This window comes from Sinocyclocheilus anshuiensis, unplaced genomic scaffold, assembly GCF_001515605.1.
Source record: "Sinocyclocheilus anshuiensis isolate Anshui unplaced genomic scaffold, SAMN03320099.WGS_v1.1 scaffold1546, whole genome shotgun sequence".
NCBI classification, from domain to species: Eukaryota; Metazoa; Chordata; class Actinopteri; order Cypriniformes; family Cyprinidae; genus Sinocyclocheilus; species Sinocyclocheilus anshuiensis.
In genome coordinates, this window is record NW_015547737.1 from 506,867 (window position 1) to 531,814 (window position 24,948).

Here is a 24,948-nt window from a genome sequence, read left to right on the forward strand (position 1 = left end):
ACCTTAAATTGTGTTCCGAAGACGAACGAAGATTTTAAAGGTTTGGAACGACATGGGGTAAGTGATTAATGACAAAATTTTCATTTTGGGGTGGAGTATACCCTTTAAGACACGTTGCGTTCGCCCACAAAACATTTGCGTTTTCGCACAAAACTATTGCATTGCCCTAAGAAACTTTGCATTCACTTGCAAAACATGCATTCTTTTTGTAAAACTGTTCCGTGTTCCCCCTGAAAAAACTTCTTAGCATTCTCACTCAAAAGTATTGTTTCTCCAAGAAACTTTGTGTTCTCTTGTAAAACATTTGCATTCTTTCGGAAAACTATTGCGTTCCCCTAACAAACTTGGCACTTGTTTGCAAAATCAATGACGTATAGATTTGTCCTTCCGCTAATATTATTTCCATCACAAACTTTTTGTAAGCAAACACAATGTTTCTTTTGGGAACGTGAAAGGTTTACGAAAGAACCGTGTCCCTTTACGAGGACATTTCCTATAGGCCACAGCTCCAACCTTAAATTTATTTATTTTTTTCTGTAAAAATATTTAATTCTGACAATTCTAATTTTTTCTTTTAAAAAGTGACTTCTATTTCAAAAATTGGGTTTAAGTTTGCTATAAAATCTTTGGCTCATCAAAAAAAAAAAAAAAATGATATGGTAAAGGATATGATTGAGCTTCTAACAGAAACAAACCACATGACGTTAGATGTACATCATATGGTGCTACACACAAAAAGCCAAGGAACGTTCTTGCCCGCAGCTGCTTCATTAACCTTGCGAGTTGAAGAGGCTGACACCCCAACACCCTAGAGACGGGCGCAGACAGACGCCTCACTTCCTTTTGTTGTATTATTCATCCTGATGTCACTTTTCGAGTGCCTTTTCAGTTGAGGGGCCCGTAATTATCAACCGGGCCCATATCGGGATGGGCAGACTCGAGAAGAGACCATCTGCCCCCACCCTGTCTGAATGACACAATGGTCCAATCACGGTTCTGTCCCGTCCTAGAGATACGATTCACTCTCATTCCTTCTTGTTTTTTCTTTCCTCCAGGAAATAGCACTGAATCCCACTCATCCCAAACAAACAAGGGGCATTATGGTGATGAGGAACTATTTCAAGCATCCAAACATGTGAAGCGTCCTTGGAATGCTTGTGAATAAGATCTGTGGCATGTCAAGCTGCTGTCTTTGTCACCATTTGAGCTAAGGGGTGAAGAATCCACTTCCCACATTGGGAAATCTTCGCAAACTATGGCAAATATCAACATTCTTCTGTTGAACAATTCTCATCATGTTTTTTTTCCCTTTGTTCACCTACTACGAGTCGAAAAACGTTTTCAATTTTGAATTTAGCAACTTTTCAGAACCTTTCTGTCTGTTGACTACTGTGAGTCGAGAAACATTTTAAATTCGATGCTACGCCTCAACCTGAGCCCATCGACCGCACAAGGCTGAGCATCAAAGCTTGCCGCCACATAATAACATTCACTGTTAATCAGAGCACCGCTAGATCTGTCAGCGAAGCTTCTGTCCACGCCGCCCCTCCCAGCCACCCCCTTGCTGTTTGGTGTAATTACTCCATTGTGTAAACAGTGATTATCGTTCCCCCACTTCCGCAAAACGCTGTTCCTCTCCGCTGGCCGTTTCTGGTGGAACACTCTCAAAAGTCTCTTGCCTCAATTCTAGAGACTCAGATTTCTGTGCACTATTGTTTTCACAAATAACTGGCTTGTTTTATGGCGTCTAGACAAAGAGATGTTTTGGCAAGGCGGATGGTAGCTCCCATCTCTTTGTGTTTAATGCAGAGTGATGTGCATTTTACTGAGGGAAGATTTATGTGTGTGCTCCAGGAGAACCTTCAACGCGTGTTAAAGCGTGTCAGTTATGCTTCCTGTCCTGAGTTCTCATCATCCATTAACATGGGCAAGAACACATTTAAGCATTTTTGAACATTCTGGGTTACTTGGGTCAGTGTTTATGGCCACAGAGATACAGATCAGATAAAGTTCTTCATTCTTTTACTGTTATACAACAAACTGTACATATACTTATCCTCTCATCTCTGTGTCTGTCTGTCTGTCTGTCTGTCTGTCTGTCTAACTTCAAGGCTTTTGTTTGTCTGTCTGTCTAACTTCAGACTTCGTCAAGCCACTATCAAGGTTTGTATTGGAGAACAATACAAACAATACAGTTGGGGGTAGTTGTGGCCTAGAGAGCTGGGCTTGTAACCCGAAGGTTGTGGGTTCAAGTCTCAGTACCGGCAGGAATTGTAGGTGGGGGAGTGACCTTCCACCTTCAATACCCACTGAGGTGCCCTTGAGCAAGGCACTGAACCCCCAGTTGCTCCCTGGGCACTGCAGCTAAAAATGTCTGGCCACTGCTCCGTAAATGCAGAGCACAAATTCTGAGTATGGGTTACCATGTCACTTCTAAAGTTATGCAACACATTTTAATAAAGGTAATAATTTCATAAATCATCACAGTGTTGCTTCACACACCTTGAGGTCTGTCTAAATGCTGTTTATGCCATAGTGTGGTGGCTCACTCCAGTTACACCACAGGACTTTGAGGAACCATTAAAACCATTAACGTTCCTGAAAGATCACATCTCGACTAGACTAAAGGAAAGTACCTGTACCCACCTAGGCGTCAGCACTTTGAGCTGCCTGCGGTCAAAGATGGCCTGAATTGCGTCTGCTTGTGGCCACTTTTCACCTACATGTTGCTTTGACTTGTCTGTCAGAGTCGACAACAACACATTTCTTGCATTTCTTAAGGTATGGGAGTTGCTATGTTGGTTGGGCAATAAACCTCAGCTTGAATAGAGCCTGGAGGGCCTAATTTTTTCTGAGCATAAGAAACAAGATGTGCTTTGCCGGAGGTTCCTGGAGTGTGTAATAACATTGATTTAGTTGTGATTAGAGATTCTGAGGAGGTGGACGGTTGGAAAGGATGCTTCTGGCCTAAACCTTCGAGGTAAGATCCCCATGGGGAGCAACCATTGGAAGCTGATTGTTAACTAATGCAGGATCTTTGTGTTCCTGGAGGCACCCCAGCTGAACGCATCCGCCTGGCAGACACACGCCAGTATTTAGGTGAAGGGGGGGCTTCAACCCCTGTTCCCCCCCTTAGTGTCCGTTCCACCCAAATGCACCCTTTCGTCTCAGGGTTACGACCAGCGTTAACCAACTACACACACTGAAGCGGAGTACACCAACCGCCTCCTCTTTCTGTCCATGCTGTGGCGGTCCTTCCTTTCCAGACCGCACTGGCTAGTCCTTTTGTCTTCTGCCAAGTTTCAAACGTCTATTTATGCGTGGCGCATTAATTGCATCAGCGGCGAAATCTCTTTGAATTCGACGGTTTTTCATTTTGCATGACAATGGAGCTTTTGAGGAGTCTCACAAAAACACGCTAGCGCCCGCACACATCCTGCCAGGACCCCTTTGAAAGGAAGATGTCTTGGATCCCTGTGCCTTTTTTGTGTTTCGCCGCATTCATTCAGATGCTGCTTCCCATCTGCGCTCACACCTGAAGCACTTAGCGGGTCGACATGCTCAGCTTGAATACACTTGTGCTTGTGATGAATGAAGTTCGTTTTTTGCCGCCTTTTTTCCAGTGTTTCCAGTACACAAAAGCCAGCAATGCAATATATAAATATATATGCTTTGTACAACCTATTTTTGTCAAATAAAAGGGATAAACGGCAAAGACCTTTTTCAGTCTGTTTGATCATATTTGGTAAATTTTAAAGTATTAGTTACCTCAATAACCTTTAAACTTCGCAAGGATTTTTAAGCCAACTTCAAAATTAGTCAAACTTTTCTGTTCTAGTTTAAACCGTCATGCTATTTATCGCAAAGGTTTCAGTAGTTGCAAAATCGTTTTTACAATGACATCTGTCTGGAAAACCCAGTTTTCTTCCCCATGGGATTGTGTCCAGCTGCTTTTAGGGATTTCTCCCATCTGGCATCTCTGATCGGCTCTATTAGTGCACAGACCCGTGGCTTTTGACCTCCACATGCATAACTTATTCAAGAGTGTCTGGCGGGCACCAGGCCAGCTCTTTCTGTATCAATGTCTTTTTCAACCAGTCTCTTGGAGCTCGGCCATGGATTTGGTTTGGAAATTACTGAATTGGTTGAGATGTAATAAGAATGTTTGATTTCATCACTCAACGTTGATATCATAAAGGAATAGGTCACCCAAAAAAGAAAATTTGCTGAGAACATACTCACCCTCAGGCCATCCAAGATGTAGACGAGTTTGTTTCATCAACAAAAAAAGAATTGGAGACGTTTAGAATTTCATCACTTGCATGTTATTATGGTGTTTTTATCAGCTGTTTGGACTCTTATTCTGATGGCACCCATTCACTGCAGAGGATCTATTGGTGAGCAAGTGATGGAAGGCTACATTTCTCCAAATCTGTTCAGATCAAGAAACAAACTCATCTACATCTTGGATGGCCTGAGGGTGAGAGAACAAGGCGTTGTCATTTGATTAGTGGTCCTACGACCCTCAAAAGTGGGTTTTGTCTCTGGATGAAACTTACCAACATCTGGCCAGTTTCTCCAAAGTTCATTTGAAAGAAATGTTGTGTTTTTGTAATAAATGCTCACTACTGCAATAAACAGTAGTTTGACTGCATTTATGTCTCTTTGTTTCAACAGACAGATCTCTTCCCTACAATCTGGGCAAAGGATCGCAGTCTGGAGTCTCGGTGCCATTCGTTGGCATTTGCACTAATAACACCTGCCCGGGAATGAGTGGACCGAGGCTGGTGCCATGACATGTACACACACCCTCTACAGAGTCATGTCAGAAGAAGACCATCTCTGAGCTAAAATAGCAACATGAAGTCATAAAGTTTGTGCAGAGAAATTGAACTTTACACTCCAGTTTCTGGTGCAGCTGAAAATCGCTGTGGTTAAAATCGACTGGGTGTGACCGACAATTTCAGAATTCCAGCATATCTAGCAAGTTAAGAAAGGTGCGAGACATTCCTTGTCACTCAGTGGATCCTAGTCATGCTAATCTGCTAATCCAATCCTCGCTCTACAAAACGAAAGAACAAGTGCTTAGCATTTTCACAGACATTTTATTTAAAAAGTCTTTAATACACCCTACTGTATGACTGACAGAAGTTAGAAACAATAATATTTGGCGTTAAATGTCCAAAAAACTGAAAAAGAATCAGTGATATCAAAAATATATGCACAAATTAAGACATTTCACAACACAAAGAAACAAACATTTCACAATAACGCAACATTTAGCAGGTAACATGTCACTATCTGTGCTGCTTTCTTTGGCTTCAGGCAGCACATTCTAATAATGTTTAAGAAAAACACCTTTATGAGTGTAGATGACCGTTCAACAGTGAGAAGGACACAATGTGCAAAATCTACTTAAGAAAATACAATATACTTCACAAATGTACATACAATAATAGAACATAATCAAGGCTACATGTACGGCAACATCATTTAAGAAGTTTCTTAGGCTTTCGTACACTTTGAAAACCGTTTATTGAAGGTTTGGCACAAAACCATTAAGAAGGAATCCACAGCTTTAGTAGTTTAACCACCTTAAAAACTAAGCGAATGTCATTCACATTGTAAACTACACGTTATCCTACAGTTGAGTGACAAGTAATATTTTGTAGAAAGAAAATGAAGCCTATTTTAGGATAAATACCATTATAATATATATATACAATTTGAATAATATATTCTTGATTTTTTTTCTATTGTGGTAACCACTTTTTTGCACTACAGTAATGAGAATTTGGGAGGAAAATCTGCTTTAATTGCCTTGAAAAAATGCAATCTAAACCATCTAAAAATATTCTTCATTGTCTTTATGCAAAATATAATTTCTTACTTGTTTTTGTTTTTTTGCATTGTGAATTTTTCATGACAACTAAGAACATTTTACTTCATTACCATGTTTTTAAAAAAAATTTAAATACACAATGTATATTCTTGAATTTTTTTTCATTATGGTAATGACTTTTTTGTATTACAGTAATGAGTATGTGGGGGACAAATGTGCTTTAATTGCCCTGAAAATAAATCCAAAATGCAAACAATCTAAAACCAGGCTTCATTTTCTTTATGCGAAATTTAATTTCTTATTTCTTTCTTTCTTCTTTTTTTTGCATTGTGACATTATTTTGCTGATAATTAAGGGTATTTTCCTCATTGCCATAATTTGTCCAGGATTAAGTATTTATTTTTGGTTTTTAAAATTAAAATCTGCATATAACTTTACATAATAAGAAATACATTCCTGTTCTTTGCCATTATGGTAATGATTTTTTGCATTACGGTAATGAGAATTTAGGGAGGAAATGTGCTTTAATGGCCCTGAAAATAATGTCACGATGCAAACAATTTAAAATTAGGCTTAATTTTCTTTATGCAAAATATAATTTCTTATTTGTTTCTTCTTTTTTTTTCACATTTTGACATTTATTTTTGTAACAATTAAGGGCATTTTCCTCATTACCGTAATTTGTCTAGGATTTTTAAGTATTTATTTTAGGTAGTTTCAATTAAAATATGGATGCTTAAATACTTAATACTTAACCATTTTAAAAATTACATTCTTGTTCTTTGTTCAAGAAGGTAATGACATTTTTGCATTACGGTAATGAGAATCTGCTTTAATTGGCTTGAAAATAATATCACAATGCAACCCATTTAAAAACAGACTTAATTTCTTATCATTTGGGGATGAAATACCACCCAAACTCGTCTATTAGCCCAGCCTGGCTATTTGTCTAGTACTTTTATAACAAGAATACAGTGCTAATCAGAGAAGTGTTTTGAATATTCTTGTGAAAAAAAAAAAAAAATTCTATATAAAAGCCTAACTAGTTATTCTACAATTTTGGGTTCATTTCCTTTTTCAAAGGTCACCCAAGTCTACTAAGAACACAATGAGCCCAGTTTCATGCGCTAAAGTGAGTAACCAGAGGCAAGAGTTAATTATTGCTTAATTTATGACTGCGCAGGATCCATGTGAGTGAGCGAGATGCTGAAGCGTGGAACCTCAGGCTAAAAATAACCTGTTTTAAAGAGTTATGCCTAGTAAGTTTATGTACACATGCGTTCACGCTTTCTGCATCTCTCCGTCAGGACTGCGGTGTGCTGGGACGGGCTCCGGTTGCCATAGTTACCCACCCGACTGATCTAAGGCTTGCTTTCCAGCGCGAGGTCCATGTGAATGTGAAGGAGGAAAGCGTCTCCCCTCCCTCGGCATTCCCAGGCCTCGTGGGGGGGGGAACTCAGCCACATTCCAGAGAACGCCGGAAGATCTGAGGACGGAAAAACAGGGAATGAGTTACACATGTTGAACTCCACATGGTTCACCTACACTCCTTCACATTAGTTTGAGAAACTGAGTGCATCGCAAAACTATTGGTAACATACGATAGTAACTCAATTTAATCTCCAAGCACCTACTAATAATATCACATTTGGTATGTTAAGGTGCTTTTAATTTCAGAAGAGCTTTAAAACACGTACTATAAAATTGTTCTTGCCCTGTTAAATGGGTCTCATCCCCTAAAACATGTAGGTAATGAAAGTTCACTTGTGCCTAATTTCCAATCTCCCAACATGTTTTTCCAAAACCTATAAAACAGGCTCTTCCTTTAGATGAGTTTTTGAACATTTGACCTATTAAGAGTGGATTTTATCTGTGCGGTTGCATTAGCAGTGTGTAAACCGTTTGACTAAAGGTTAACCTATATCCAGAGAGAAACATGGCAAATAAAATGCAGATATATAATACAATCATTTAATGTAATAAAATGAATAACACTATTATGAATTAATATTATCCAAATTATTATTATTATTATTGTTGTTATTTACTAAGAATAATTAATTAAATTAAAAATACAATGTTATTTATTTTTTTAATTAACTTTTTTTTAAATATGTAGCAACATTGCATATAAAATGCAGATATATCATACAATAATTGAATTTAATAACATTACTAACACTATTATTATTCATTAATATCATACAATTTATTTAGTATATATTTATATATTATATATTTCATTTAGATCAAATTAAATATTTTATTATTACTGTATTAAATTTAGCAACATGATGGCACAAAATTCAGATATGTAATACAATTGTTTAATAAACAACACTATTCTTATTCAATATTCTGTTTGTTATTAGTATTATTATAAATTCATTCTTTTATTATTATTGTATTTATATTTTAAAATGTACGAATATTTTAATACAAACGATTTAATGCTAGTAAATGAAAATTATGCTGAAAATAAATGGCCGCTTGTTTACACAGTTGCAAATAGTTACAAATATATATTTTTAAATACACAGTTTATCATTATTATTATTCAACTGATTTTTTGTATTAACTTTTTAAAATTGCACATTTAAATATTATACTGTTTTATATATTAAACCGTTTTATTATTATTCTCTATCATTTAATTAAAATGTAATAATTTTTGTATTATTAATATTATTCATATTTTATTGTAAAGAACGCTATGAGTGTTGTAAATGCATTTGTGTGCTCTCCAAGGAATAACGCTGAGGATTTAAGCTGATTTCGAGTTTAACAGGGTTAACAACGCTGTAAAGTCTAGATAATACTGTGACCTAACTGCTAAAACCAGCCAGCTGATCCGTTCACACCCAGCAGTCTCTTTACACCACAACACGTTTCCATGTGTCCGCTGCTGTAATTAAAGGCTTGAACCCCCTTTACAGACAGACATAATGATCTTTCTCTAATCAATACTGTTTTGAACATGATGCATGAGGGTCAAAGTTCAGATCTGAAAACAGACCGAAAAAGCCACTAAATTCAAATGCTATTCGTTTCTCCCAATACTGCATCCTCTCCGGACACGGTGTCTGTTTTTCCGTTGTTGAGACGATCAACACTCCAGCAGCATTAAAAATACTACCTGAGAGAGAGATCAGCGTTTCACAAGTACAGCAGCTTCAGAGCCGGTTATATTTAAACATAAGCATACCGTATTTCAGACCTTTGTGTTATTTCTGGGACGTGGCAGAGACACTTTAATTTAAGATGTAAGAAGCGATGCTACACAAACCACACAAATGCTTCGGTGAAGTGAACTTTTCAGTGTTGCGTAAGTGCTCATCCATCAGCATCAGTGGTCTCGCCCGACCCAAAGCAGCAGCAGGACAGGTGACCTTTGACCCAGTTTGAGTGAGTCTAAAGACCCGAACGCATGCCTGGGATTCAATCAGCTTGTGTTTAATAGATTTTATGGTCTTGTTTTCATCACCTAGCGCAGCCATAAACTGAAAACCTTCTTATTTGTCTTTATTACATCTACTTCATGCTTCCAAACTCTGGAATTTACTACCATGTTTTATTAGGCAGTCAACTACGTACTTTAAAATATATATATATATATAAAAAAAACATTTTCCAGCTTTTAAGGGCTTTGTATTCCAAGTTTTTTATTATTATTATTATTATTATTGCGTTAATCTCACCTTTTAGTTGTTTTTAAGCACTTATTTGTTTTCAAGTTATTTTTACAGAATAAATTATAAATAAAATGTTCTTTAATGTAATGTTATTTGGGTGTTAAATTATTAATCACTCAAAATTATTAATCAAATTTTTTTAATAAATGGTGAAAACAGGAAGTAGTAAGACTTAAAATGATCAAATAAATGTCTTTATTTTTACTAGTTGAAAATAAATAGATAAATAAATATTCATCTATAAAATGTAAGTAATAAAAACCCATTAATAAAAATTAAACAATGCCAAGAAATAAATAAAATAAATATTTATTTAGCACAGCTAAATGGTTAAGTAGTGGTTTATCTACTTGTCTGGACGTTATTATTTTTTACTAAATAAATAATAAATAAAATTTTATTTATTTGTTCGACTGCTAAATAATTAATTTATCACTCATACAAATGTATTTTAAAAATGGTGAAAACAATCATTTTCATGATTACTAGTAAACATTTAAGAAAAATTAAGAAAAACATTTATTAAATATTATCCAAATATTTGTATCACAGTTGCTTTTTAATAAAATCTGTATAGAAGTATATAATTCAATGTGAATACACTAATACCCTTAGGGCAAGTTATTTATTTTTCATTGGCTCAAGTTAAAAAATATAGATGTGAATCGTTACCCTAAATGTTTTTAATTGGATGAATGAAACATTTTTTTCAGTGTAATATGTATAATTCACATTTAATTGTTTGCTTGTTTATAACCCTTAATAAAACTTAAATAATACTATTAAATATTTCTGCAGCACAGCTAAATTGTTAAGCAGTGGTTTGGCTCTAGCTCTTTCCTGATGCTTCCAGCAGATGTAATGAGGGTCGCGGGGTGAATTAATGACAGCTGTGTAAACTTCTGCGCTGAGTGATCTGTGATCTGCTCCTCTAACGGATCAATCCCAATCAGCACCTTATTTATTAGGAAACGCCCTTTGCTTTGCATTATGCGCCGCCTCTCAATATTCTGGCAATGTTTACTAATGAGCAAGAGTGTGCGGGTTAACATATACATCACAAGATGGCAGCTTAAACCACACTGGCATTTTCTTTTGCATTTTTTTCTTTGCAGAACTTAACTCTAATTGATCTCTACATTAACAAAAATGTCGGGTCTTTTCGATCTATGCGCCCCTGGCTTGAAAAACAAAGCCGGTTTGTATGCGGATCGCAACCTTTTCACCTCTTCTGGTGTATGAATATTATGCAGTTCTGATATGCAGTTAATGCAGTTAATTACACCAAGTGAGTTCCCGGCTGAATTACCCGTTTGATCTATTTATGGCTGGTAACCAATTTGAGGCCTTTATATTATAAAATTTCTTTCCGCAGGTGCTGCTTCCACGGACAAAGGAGTGAAAAAATATCCATTAACTTTATGTAGATTCAGCTGCGCCGCAAGGGCTCAGTGGGACGCGGTGACTTTATGCGCGTGTCGGGTAAGAAAGGCCAGACGCAGATGCCAAAATAAAGGATCTTTTTGTTAGCGTTTCGGATGGCTTTTTAAAAGATGCACATTAATAAAACATTAGTATTGACTGTGAGGGTCACTCTGGTCCGCCCCGTGGATAATAAAGCCGTCCTTAGAGCCAGGAACCGACCCTTGACCTAGATCAGGTGTGTCATACAACAAACAGAGACTCATATGGTGTATATTGGATGAGTGCCAGTTATGACAGCCTGCTCTGCAAGACTAAAGAATGAGAAGATCTTGATAACTTCCTCCCTGGAGCTCGTGTTACAGTTTGGATTACTAGTCTTGCCAGCTTGAAAACATTAAAGTTGCCTGAAGACAGGAAATATAATTCATCTGTAACCATGGAAGATCAAATCAAGCGCAATGCATTGTGGGATACACAGCTTTATAATTCATATGTTGGCAAATGATGTACACATACTAAATACTGCAAGAAAAATATGCTAGCATGCTGTTTCAAACATAACCCAAGTTGTCTAAGAAGAGTTTTGTGGCTGTGGTTCCTGTTAGCCTTGAGGTATTGATGCTATGTTAGCTGTGAGGCTACATTCATCAACATAGGAAACCAATCTGTATTTGTCAAATCATTGTTCGAGTAAATACAGACAACCCATGTCTTTCTATCCCAGGTTGGGATAGAAAAAGTATACTAAGTATGTTGAGAGAATTGCGTTCCATCGAATATCTCAATGGTTAACTACACCAAGTCAAAGTCAAACAGTGACTCACAGCACTGATATGCAGTGACAATAGGAAGGAAATGTATTTGTATTTAAATGGGCGCGACTGACTGGTGAGAAATTTTCTGAGATATCTGCATCTTTGGTGCGACGCATATTCGTAAAGCGTACTGGAAGTCGGTTGGTGGCAAAAGTGAACATCAAAGAGAAGGAGATTTTCTCTATTTGTATTCCTCGCCCCGTTACGAGATGACAGCTTCTGAAGCAATGTGTATTTTTAGTTTTAAGCTGCTGGCTGCCAAACGGTGCAAAATATAGCTGCACCCTATTCCACATGCCTTGCTTGCCGTTTCTGACAAAGCTATTCTGTGCAAAAATCAACGGCAAATTAGTGGCATTCAAAAGAGCTGGAACTGCACCGTTTGCACTCTCAAAGAAGGATAAAACAGACTTGTCAGCTGCAGCTTTGCAGATCTGGGGCCTCGCAGGCTCTCTTCTGTCTGTCTCCACCCAAACCATCTGTTTATTATTGAGGAAGGGCAAACAGCAGTTCCCCTAGGCATCCTTCCATTCAGTAAGCGCTGAGTTCTCGGTAACAAGCTGCAAGTGTGCTAAACTTGACGAGCTGTTTTAGAAGCTGAACTAGCGAGAGTTACTCGAGAATTCTTCAAGCAAAGGCCTTTTACAAGAAATAAAGAGGTTAAGATGCCACCTGACAAGTTGAAAGGTTCCGGTCTCCATTCTTGAATCTTCCTTCCAAACATTAGGCCTCAATCTCAAATATACACACCTTCTCTAAACATCATCAGCCATTACTTAAGTTTGTTATCTGTCTGGCTACTGTGTGTGCTAGCGAGAACAATGAGCCCTGACATTTATTTAAAAGAAAAGACGGAGGATTTGTAAACAACCCAGGGAAGCAAAACCACACGCTGTTTCAGTGGAGCAATGTGCAAAAAATGGTACAGGCCTTGCCATAGGCAGAACTACAAGCATGAACCTGATCCTGTTCTTGCTGGAAGCATTTGGAAAAGCCTGTACGCCCCAGAGAGATGCGTTTTACTCTGTAATTTGTGCTGCCACATTCCTTTTCAAACTATTAAGGAAAATGTTGTCTTTATTTGACACCAACAGCACTAATTACAGTTAGACATTTTTCACCAACAAACAAAATTACTGCTTTATACATCTGAGAGGGCTTGTAGTCAAGGCAAATGTTGTCAATTGGACAGTATCACCGGACAGTACTCACCAAATAAGAGACATATTTTCTTCAAGATGGGAGGTACTTCCAGGTGCTGACAAATGCTGTTGGGATAAGCGAATATGGTACGCTTGTTATGCTATCCCATGAGTCCGTTGACGGGTCATAGCAGTCCAAGGTTTTACACCTCTGTGCCCCAAAGTAGCCCCCGACCACGTAGAGGCGATTCCCTGACGCCACTGCATGACAGCTGATTCTCTTGGAAGTCACATCACCAAACTTGGTCCACTGGAACGTCTCACTATTGAAGCGGTACGCGGAGCTCGCAGAGAACTCTGTATCTCCACCAATGACCACAACATGGTTCCCAACAACTGCTGCCGCTGTGTAACGCCAGAGCTGAGGACAAGTGGCCGAGACAGTCCACCTGTTCTCACAGGGGTCGAAGCACTGAACCTTGGGATACTTGTCCCTGTTGACACTAGTCCCTCCGAAAGCAAAGAGTTTGTTTTTGGCCCCTACAACAGCAGCATTGCTCACACCCTCTCGAAGAGGGGCAACTAGTGTCCACTTGTTGGATTGGGGGTTGTACTGCTCCACTTGTTTAAGAGACACAGACGGGGATGCAGGGAACGTAGACCCAAACGTCTTTTGAAGCCCCATTTTCAGACCCTCGACCACCTGTGACATATACTTTACAGCCAATGGCACAAGCACTACACTCTTTGCGAGGGCTAGGAAGGTCCGTTTTGGGAGTAATCTCCTTTGCCTTGTGATCAATCATGTATATTTTGTCGCACATGAACGTTTGGCCTCCTAGAAGCAGAAGAGCTTGGCTGACCTTCCGGGGTCGGGCGCAGAAGCCTGTGACAACGCCATCATTCTGCAGGATCTTCATTTTGCAGCGGACAGCGTCTTCCACAATCTCACGGCCCACCTTGTGTCCCATGACAAGCTCCTCAGATGCAACGTTCTTTAGCAGGTAGGTTTCCGGGAGCAGGGCGAGTCGAACACAGCGCAGAAGGTCGGGAAGATCAAGGTGTCTCCTTCCGATGTCTGCTCTAACCCAGTCAATAACAGCCTCGTAGACAATACTTTCATCCTCAACCTCCAGCTCCTCACTAAAAACAAGCTCTTGAACTTTATCTTTGGGCAAGCTGAGGAAATCTTCAGTGTGGTATAGATTAGCAAAATTAGCCAGACACATTCGCCAAGAAAGTTCATACAGCCTCTGGCACTGATGAGCATCGGACAGAAGCATCATTCCAAGGCAGTTAGACGGATGCAGATTCTTCTCCAGAAATTCTGCAGCGGCGTCACGGATGTCGTGGAACTGGAGCATGTCGCCAGCCTCCAGCAAAGACTCTGCATTTTCCTCGTTAATGATCACCCGGGCAGAGTAGGCGTAGTCTAGCAGGAGCTCCAAAACCTCCGGATGCAAAGAGTCGTGGAAGTTGACCTCAGCATCTCGACTCTCCTTCAGACCACCGCTGAACATGGCCTCAAAATAGCGGCTACATGAAGCCAGAACCGCCCGGTGGCATGGAAATGCTCGATGTCCAGCACGCAGGACTACATCCGTGAAGACACGTCTGTTGCGGAGGAGGTTGAGTTGGGTAAGCAGGCTGTCTGCATGTGATGTCTTGTGGAACAGCTGGATGTTCATGGACCCAGAGCTTGACCTCGACTTTCGGTTCTCGTGATTACTGACAGACATCTTTAAACTGGATAAAAGACAAAAAATAAAAAATAAACAATTTCCTTTCAGACCCCTTTTGATAAATATTAACATCTTAAATCATCTGTGGACGTTCATTTGATATTACTCAGAAGGCCTATTGTTCAGCAGTTTAAGAATCCTTAACATACAATTAGACAGTGGATACATAATAGTTAGGGCAATTACACTTGGAATCAACCATCTCGTTGGACGGCAGTAAACCCATAATCATTTGTTAAACAGCAATAAAACATTACAGCTTTTCGTTTACCTTGAGATTGCTCTCTCTTTCAGTACGAGGGTTCATGATTCATAGGAAATGAATCATCGCCGTCCTCTTTGATCTCTGATAAAGTTACTGCTCTTAGCTATCATTTCATCATTTCAGTTATGCATAAAACAATCCAACACTGCACAGCAGTATGAAACCTAACTGTCAACCGGCAGTACAATAGTGAATGAAAATGAAAGCTGGAATAATTAGAACATTTATATGTTTTTGCGCCACATTTTAAATATTGTACATAACAAGGCGGCTTTGAAATACATTCTCTATGAAAACAACAAACCTACCCTTTCGAAAATTAACTACAAATAAAACCCAAAACACCATGGTTGCTATAGTTAAACCACAAATTAACCATGGTGTTGCTACACTAAGCATAGTTTAACATTGGTATTTGTAGTAAAACTGTGGTTATGCAAATGGTAATCAATATGCCAAAAAAACATGGTTACTACACTTTTACTATAATAAAACCATGGTTAATTTTCTTCAGAAAGCCTTTAAACAGCCACCAAAACATCTCGAAGTTGGACCAACCAAGATACAATGACCCCTGAATTTACCATGGTATCAATAAAATGCCATAGTTTCTATATTTGTTGTTTCTACAATTGCTGTCTTGAGAAAAATAATGCATTCAAACTCGGTATGAATTTTTCAGTAACTTTGGTTACCATGACAACACGTGATTTTTTTGATTAACGTTTAAGTAACTTTTATACAACAGATTCTATATTTTGAATATTATAAAATACAGAAAAAGTGCATATTACATGTTATAAGATTATTGCGCAACGTATTCAACGATTTAACGTTAAAGCGAAGATTAAGGCGACAGGTTTTCGCCAGACAGGTCTACTGAGCAGTAACGTTATAATCAATCTATACACGTTTGTATATTGTAACATTGTGTTGTATAACCAAAAGTAGTATGACTTTACCTTATTTCCTTTTCACGCACGGACTTGTACAGTATGCATTCGACTTATAAGGACGCGTGTTACTTTAAGACGTCTCGCTGAAAGGTTTCAGTAGTAACATTTCTCGAGATGAGATCTGAAGTCTGTGAGATCTGTCTGTTACGCTGCCGGTGATTACTACTGTGATTTTTGAGCTGTGGGTGAGTGTGTAGCGTAGATCCCAGTCGCTCCTCCTATCCTGGTGTAGGAGGTGATCTTAGGACGCGTTTTAATAGCAATCAGAAGTATTTCGGAGAATGAGTGATCATGCACACGTCTGTGAGACTACTGAAACACAATGCATGGTGGGTGCATGGACATTTAAAAAAAAATTGTCGAACGTAAGACCAAAAATAGCTGTTTTAAATACAGTATAAATAAATTACAAAGTCAAATAATAATAACTTTATAAAAAAAATTAAATATTTACATAAAAAAATTAAACAAGTACCATTTATACCATTACTACCATCACAGTACATTGAGTCTCTTTCATTATGGTATTTAGTATCAATCCACAATGTTTGCTTTCCAACACAATTATGCCAACAAGAAGGGCATGTGTTATTCTTAGCATCTTTCTTTCACCCTCGAAGAGGTTGTTGTACAAACAACACCAGTGTACTTGTGCTGTGAATGAGTGAACACTCACTGTACTCTATGGCTGTTAATTACTGTCAGACCCCCTGCCAACACTTAGTGTTCATGTCTAATAGAGTTATTAGAGATTAAACAGCCGTTACTGTCTCAATGCCCTGTTTACATAGTCTTCAACACCAATTATATCCGACTTTCCTAACGAAATCCTTCTGGCAGGTTTTACACTTTCAGCTTCCACTGCCTGTTATGGCTTTGGACACGTTTAGAAATTATTATTATTTCATTTTACTGTATTGTTTATTTATATGGTTGTTTATTATAAATAACTAATGACACTGAAGAAAAAACGGTTTAAAATGTTTTCTCCACAGCAATAACCTACCTGTTGGACTGTAGCGACACCTACTGGATGGAACCCATATTGCAATAATGCGAAACCATTAGAAAACACAATTTGTTATTATAAATTTTGCCTTTTAAAATTGCAAAATGTGTTAAATCAAAAATGATTAATCGTTTTAAAATCTGAATATTTTTGTCGTTTAAAATTCATCTACTTATGATTTTAGTTGTATACTTTACTTTTTTTTGTAGTTTTAGTTTTACTGTAGTTAAAAACTTCATTTCCCATAAGTACACAGGCAGGATGTTTTCCGGAGCGCTTCTGGTTCATCTCAAGGGCAAAATTATCACATGTACCGAAGCGACACTGACTTTAATCCAGTGTGTCACTGTTATTAGATCTAAAAGTGTGTAAAATGGACAGTTTCGGTTCAGATTTCTCTTCGGGCGCTTCGTCTGGTAAAATGGACACTGGCACTATAATGGAGCAGGTCAAAGTTCAGATTGCTGTTGCAAACGCGCAAGAGCTGCTGCAGGTAAGTGACTTGAACCTCTTATGATGTTGAATAGTTTTCTAGTAAGTCTGTTTTTGAGAGGCATGTATTGGATAGTTTTTATTATTTTATATTGCTGAATATATGGATTAATAGGAATGTACCATGGTAACGTGGTATAATTTGGAGTAGCAAGTAGATGTAATGGTGGTTATCATTAAACATAGTTGTATAGCAAAGTAGCAAACTTTATCACTGTGTACACTTACAAAAAAAGTACCATGGTATTATCCAGATATTTTAGACTTGTATCATCGTACAAACAGTCCTTTTGTAAGTCTTTATCTGTATACTATGGTAAAATGTGTTTTTAACACGTACCATGTTACTACCACGGTAATCTTTTAAATACTGTGAATGCCATAGTATATGAATATGGTACTCTTTCAAAAGGTACGGTGGTGGCACCATGCTACAGTGGTGGTATACATTGATTTAGATACTATGGTATTCCAAAGTATGTCCAAAATACCATGGTACTTGTACTACAAAACGTCTGAAATCAATACAGAAAGTGCCAAAGTAGTACCATGGTATTCTTGCAAAAACATTTAAATACCGTATCTATTTATATAATTATTTTAAAGTACCATAATATTACAATGGGATACCACCACTATACTATACTATAAATAATGATTTTGGTGTAAATAAAACAAGATTGAAGTAAAGAAAATATAATTTCAGTGGTTTTGCTTCGAAATGTCTATTTTTTTATAGATTTTTTTTTTAATTATTTGTATAATGTGCAGGTGCATCTCAATAAATTAGAATGTCGTGGAAAAGTTCATTTATTTCAGTAATTCAACTCAAATTGTGAAATTTGTACAAATTAGGACTGAAACACTAAGCAAGTACATGATTGTACATGTTGCATTCTCAGCGTTGCCATATGGGGCGCTATAGCATGCCTTTCCACAAACTGTCTTCTACAGCCGGGTCAAGTTCTGTCATGGCAGAGCAACACTTTAAAAAGCATCTTGTTTAATGGCACAGACTTTTGCATTGAGGTTTAGTTCCAGGTTTTGTATTGAGGTTTAGCTTTTGATTTGTTGTTCTAGTGCAGTGGTTCCCAACCCTGGTCCTAGAAGCACCCCAACAGTGCACGTTTTGCATGTCTCCTTAATCAAACACACCTGATTCAGGTCATCAGCTCATTAGTAGCGACTCCAAGACCTGAAATTGGTGTGTCAGAGAAAGGAGACATGCAAAATATGCAGTGTTGGGGTGCCTCCAGGACCAGGGTTGGGAACCACTGTACTAGTGTATGTTTCTGGCCTTAATGCATCAAACAAGTCCAAGCAAATTGCCTTAATTTTGTTTTTAAAGTCTTTTTTGATTTGTAGTTATAAAAATTGTGCTGCTGGTGATATCTCTTTAAATCAGAATTGATCAAACTTCAGGCAAGCAAATGTCGCCATAATTTATTAACTTTCATTTGAAGTGAAAACCACTTCAAAATTATTATTATTTGTACATATTTTTAAGCTAAGGGCCACAAGGAATCTGCAGCCTTCCAAATAGGAACATCTCCACTGATGTTTCCTTCAAAATCTTTACATTAAAAATGTCTGCAGATTCAGTTGGGGCCGCATGGTTTAATCACCTCAACAGCTATAACACATCAAGGGCTTCTGCTTTGTACACCAGAATGCATTGTTAATAAATACCAAAAATAAATATTTCGACAGTACAGTATGAACCTGTTGGTAAAGTTGTCCATTTGAGTCTCATGCATTCTTTTCAGTTGAGAGACACGACTGCACGTCACTTGTGAGAATGATGGTGGAGGATATTTCTAGAATGTATTTTTATAAAGGGAGGTATGTAGATATCCATTCTCTGACAGCCGTGACTTGCATGTAAACTCCTGGGAAGCCAAGTCGACCACAACCGTGACCCCAGCTGGTCACCCCAGCCAGAAACCACCGGCCCTGGGGTTCATGGCACACCAGAGGGCCCCCTGAGTCTCCCTGTAGACAAAGACAAGACCACTGCGTTCATTGGTGTTTTTATGGAAGGTATGACATTTACAGAATTCTGCTGAAAACTCAAGGATATGGTTGAATTACATTGGGCTGGGTTATGTAATCAGATTAAGAGGCATGGTGGATGTTTTAAGGTAAAAAAAAAAAAAAGACTTGGAGCATTAAGTATCGTTGGATAAGTGCAGCAGTGCTTCAGAAAAAGTGATTCAGATTTCTCCTACAAGAACAAGAATGTGCAACTGCTGACTCTTTCAGATAGTGGGATTCAGAAAACCTCAATACTGGAAACAAGTTCTTGACCAGAAACTCACCAAACATGTGTCCCTGTCTCCTTCCATAGAGCCAGCACACATCATGTTGGTAAGTTCAGCCCCGTAAGCTTGCTGGCAGTCCAACTGATCAATGATACTAACCTGTGCTTTTTGCAGCAAACTGGTTATCATACCTATGTGAGATAAACAGACCATGTGTCACAACAGACCTTGTCAAACAAATCATGTCCATATCTTGTCATAATTATGTCCATATCTTTTTGGAACAAGACTTCAAGTAGAGGAACTGCAGTGTGTTGGGTATAGAAAAGAATCACATCCCCTTTAAAATAATCACATTTTGTTGCTTTGCAGCCTCACAGTTTTTGTTTTATCCAGCTGTGTTTACTCAGTGCAACTTATAACATCCAAGTGAACAATAAAATACCAACATGTCAGAAAAAAAAAAATAATAATTTCAGAATTATTTCAAAGAGGGGTGATTATTTTCTATACCCACAGTATAGAGCTTTTTTTTGTGTTGTTTTCATACTTGGTACTTTGACTCCTACCCATGATGGAAATGGTCTACTTTTAGCATTATGGCATTTCATGTTTGGATTGAGTTTACATTCATTATGAAATGTATGATGATTAATTTAAGTCAAATTCCAGACCCCTTTTCAAAAAGATGGAAAACATGAGTAAGGTTCCTTGGTGCACACTTTAGTTCGGAACTAAAGTGTGCTTTTGTTGCGGAACTTTAGTTGCTTTTACATTGACCACACTTTAAGGTCAGTCAAACCTGGGTCCACACCAAGATATCTAGTTTTTTATACTAGTTTTAAGTTTTTGTCTTGATCACCTTGATCAACCCCAAACTTACCACCCTCCCTCACAGCACCCCATCCAGTGATGTAGCATTCCATATTTTTGTTGAAGATATGCCAGGGAGAAGGCAAACACACAGTCTGGATGGTGTAGGACTTTGGAGTGGGGATGGAGATTTCAACCAGGGCCACATCGAAGTCCATGGTGCTGCTGTTGAAAGCAGGATGAGGGATGATCCTTTGCACTGGAATCACCAGAGCACCCACTCCAGACCAAATGACCGAGCCGAGACTTACCGTCCAGCTGGAAGGGTTCAGGTCACTATTAATGAAAACACAAAATAAATAGTAACTCTTCCCTGTTCAACTCTTTCCAGATCTGAAAGTGGAGCATGTTGGGTAGTCGTCAGTCAAAGGTACACTACCCTCTGAAGCAGTGAGCTGCGGTCAGGAGCCATTTGCAGTGGATAAGTGTAGCTCCACAGCGGTGAGTGCGTTGGTACTGCAGACTGCCCACCCACGGCCATTCACCTCTATGGGCGGTGACGCCACCAATAATCCTCTCCTGGCCGATGACTGGCCGATTCCCACAGTCTACAAAGTAATCAGGTGACCCTTTTATTCTTGTTCTTCAAGCTAGTTCAATGGCCTTAGTCGGGGTAGATGCCATATTTACCTTTACACCAATGAAAATGAGGCTGTAAGGGATGCACGTACGGTCTGTTCAATGGGTTGTACAGTTGTGCAACTTGGTGTCAATCAGCCGACACAACATTGAAAATATGCAATTCTTACAGTGTGCAAAAGAACTCTGGGTTGTGAAAATTGGTGGCAGTACAAGCTTTTGAACGGACTGTATCTCCACCCTTATTTCTTTCATGCACTGTTAAATATGGCACTTACCCTGACGAAGGTCTACTCTAGCTAGTTAACCATACTTCATTAATGTGGGTGCAAACCAAAGGGATTGTTGTAGAGCAGGGGTGCCCAATCCTACGATCAACCCTGGTGCCTGCCTGCCTGAAAAATTCAGTTACAACACACCAGTTTGTAATTATTAAGTGTTTTTGAAGGTCTTAATTATCTTGATCACTTTAGGGTCGGTGCAAAACTTTGCAGGACGATATCTCTCCAGGAACAGGATTGGGCACCCCTGTTGTAGAGATTATAGATAGAGATTATTTACCACAGTTTTTCTCATCTGCATCATTGGGGCAGTCACTGACTCTGTCACACTCTGGGTTTGTCTTGCTGATGCACATGTCTCCGCCACAGTTGTAATTAGCACTGCAGTTCCCAGGAGTAGGGTTATAATCATTATTGACATGCTCAGTGGATGGGTTTATAGATTTACTGATGTGAAGCGCAGTGGTTGTGATGCTAGGGACTGTGGGGCCAACTTGGATTGTTGGTGCAGTATTGGTGTAGCTCAGAATCCAGTTGCGGAGCTTGGTGACGCGGGAATAGACCCCAGGCTTGTTGATCTGTGCACAACCCACTCCCCAGCTCACCACGCCAGCCAAGAAAAAGCGTCCAGGGGACACCTCACATACCAGAGGGCCTCCAGAATCTCCCTGAAGGACAAAACCATGTTGAATAATTAATTTTTAAATACTTTTTAATCAAGCATTTTTGCCATCACCCTTACCTTACAAGAGTCCACCTTCCCTTGAAGAAAACCAGCACACATCATATTTTGGGTAAGTTCACCTCTGTATACAGATGACTTGTTGCAAACTTTCGAGTCAATGATCTTCACAATTGCCTTCTGTAATGTAGAAGGCTCCTCTCCTGCTCGGGCACAAAGAGGTGTAGTCTTAAAACAGGTAGTCTCGAGCAGCCAGACTTTTGACTTGTGGCAAAATGGCTGGTCTTCATGGAATCTTATTAAGACCAAGAACTCAGGCAAGAAAAGAGCACCTGATTGACATGTAAAGTGACCAAGTACAGATTGTTTTGAGTTTGGTGCAGTTTAGGGGTGGGGTTACCTGAGTTAAACTAAAAAAAACTCAAGCCAAAGAATATTCAGATGTTTTCCGCAACATCAAACATACTCACTGGTGTACTGATTAAGAGCCCCCCAGCCAGAGACGATGCAGTTCTGCCCAGCACTGAAAATGTGAGAGGATGATGGGATACAGACTGGCTGAACATAAGGGCTGAACGTCAAGGGCGTTTCCAACTCCAGCACAGTCACATCACTGTCAGTGGTCATGGGATCGTAGCTTGGAGAGAGAACCAGGGACTTGATGTTTACTGTGGTGGCTTCGTCCTGCTCTCCACTGACTAGATTGGCTCCCACAAGAGCTGTCCAATCTTTTGGATCGTTTTCTCTTTGGTATATAAGGAAGACATATTTAGATATACATTCGTGCCTAGTGAGGGGCTGATAAAGATTTTACAAGAAAGATTCCTCACATTTCAAAACAATGGGCAGCGCTGACGAGCCAGCGATTGTTGACGATGGATGCACCACAGGTATGATGGCCACGCAGTCTGAGACTGACCTGCCAGGGAAACTCCCCATGACGGGCGTTTTCACCACCCACAACACGGTTAGCCATGGCTGGACGTGTTCCACAGGCTATAAGAGAAACAATGGTTAACGATTAAAGAACATAAAATAAGCTCGATTTTTCTGAAGACAATGTGAGTGTGCAACTCTCCACCACATAGGGTTCTTTGGATGCTAATATATTTTTAGTGCTGTTAGCATGTTTCTATGCATTTCCAAGGGTATTCTATGTGATTTCTAGGTTGTTTTGTTTGGTTTATAGTATACATCTTTAAGTCTATTGATTTATTTATTTTTTATTTTTTTGCCAGTATTGCTGTCCATCAGTCTGAAATCCATAGATAGCTTAATAGCACACATTGTCTCATTATGCTTTACAATTTGAGGTAACATTCACATCTGTAGCAATATTATGTACGTTTAGGATTTGTGTTTTGTTCAAATCACTAACCCCTGATAATTGTGTTGTTTGCCTTAACAAGTACCACTATAAATACATGTTCCACTCCTTTAAACTCTTTTGATTCTAAAATGTCAAATGTCAATTAAGGCAAAAATTAGTTCTTTAAAGGTGCCATAGAATGCATTGATACAATATTTTAAATTGTTCTCTGATATCTACATAGAAGGTATGTGGCTTAGGTAAAGGCAAAAAATCTCCAGAAACGGTTTTACATGTCCATTTACAACCCTAGGATTTGTCCCTAGAATGAAATGGTCTGTTTTTACCTTATTTGGAAGGGTCATGAATAATAATGTTGAGCTCTGCTCTGATTGGCTGTTTCACAGTGCAGCTAATTTCAGTAGCTCACACAGCAGGAAGGAAACACAGGGAAAATATATATTTCAATACTTTCTCCCTCGCTTGTTTCTTCACAATACCTGCAGAACTTCTGACGATTTGGCTGTGCAGGTCCGGCTTGCCTAGAACATGGGGGGGTATATGCAAATGTTGGGGGCGTAACTATTAGTGATCCCGACTGTAACGTCACAGTCGTTGTTATGTTCTGATTCACCTATTTTTCAGTGGTCTTTTGAATGCACAAGATTTACATAAGAAGGAAACAATGGTGTTTGAGGCTCACAGTATGTCATTTCCATGTACAGAACTGTTATTATTCAACTATGCCAGTTGAATAATAACAGTTTTCCATTCTATGGCACATTTAAACGTACAAGAAGGAAACTAACAGCTAGCTTAAATGTTAGCATAATAGCAAGATGGTGACACTTACAGCAAAAGGCTTCATCTGAACCATCAACACAGTCGGTTATAAAGTCGCATTCTGGATTTAGCTTTGTGATGCATTCGCCGTTGTCACAAGTGAATGTTTCTTCAGGACATTTACCTGCCGTAAAGAACAAAGGCATCTGAGCAGTTTTCAGTAAACCTTCAAATATGATCAACAATATAATTATATCTTACTTATGTCATTCCCAATCTCATAGAATGATTTTCCACTTGCCCCTGGAATTTAAAAAAAATTGTCAAAATTACACTATTATTTAATTTTTTTTTAATAGGAAACTGGCATACCAAGAAGGATGATGCTACTGATCTCTCCGTAATCTGGGACAACGATGGGTTTCCCATTCAGCATGGCCTTCAATCCAGTGCGGAGGAGGTCTTGAACAAAACTCTCTGTATACCCCTGCACTTGAGAGATCCGGAAGACCAAACGTAGAGTTGTCAAAACATTTGTGTTGGCATTCCTGAAAGAGTCACAGACTCTTAATCAAATACCATAATTCAATGAAAGGAATATTTCACCCCAAAATGAACATTTTCTGATAAGTACTTACCCTCAGGCCATCAAAGATTATATGAGTTGTTTCTTCAGAACAGATTTGGAGATATTTAGCATTACATCACTTGCTCACCAATGGATCCTCTACAGCAGGGGTGCCCAAACTCGGTCCTGGAGGGCCGGTGTCCTGCAGAGTTTAGCTCCCACCCTAATCAAA

General features: G+C 38.8%; 1 protein-coding gene and 1 pseudogene across 1 annotated transcript in view; both read right to left on the minus strand.

The window, feature by feature from the left end:
• Positions 1-6,006: 6,006 nt before the first annotated feature.
• LOC107704430 (ectoderm-neural cortex protein 1-like) lies at positions 6,007-16,115 on the minus strand (annotated as a pseudogene).
• A 2,483-nt stretch (positions 16,116-18,598) lies between these two features.
• The window catches only part of LOC107704409 (transmembrane protease serine 9-like), a 7,964-nt gene continuing 1,614 nt past the window's right edge, over positions 18,599-24,948 (minus strand). The window contains exons 4-14 of the mRNA XM_016507329.1: positions 24,521-24,696; positions 24,410-24,451; positions 24,219-24,332; positions 22,887-23,052; positions 22,519-22,801; positions 22,117-22,251; positions 21,655-22,042; positions 20,894-21,062; positions 20,525-20,790; positions 19,699-19,832; positions 18,599-19,372 (exon numbers count right to left, since the gene is read on the minus strand). Coding sequence (XP_016362815.1) covers positions 19,211-19,372; positions 19,699-19,832; positions 20,525-20,790; positions 20,894-21,062; positions 21,655-22,042; positions 22,117-22,251; positions 22,519-22,801; positions 22,887-23,052; positions 24,219-24,332; positions 24,410-24,451; positions 24,521-24,696 — 2,035 coding nt within the window. The 3' untranslated portion in view covers positions 18,599-19,210. The remainder of the gene's footprint in view (positions 19,373-19,698; positions 19,833-20,524; positions 20,791-20,893; positions 21,063-21,654; positions 22,043-22,116; positions 22,252-22,518; positions 22,802-22,886; positions 23,053-24,218; positions 24,333-24,409; positions 24,452-24,520; positions 24,697-24,948) is intronic.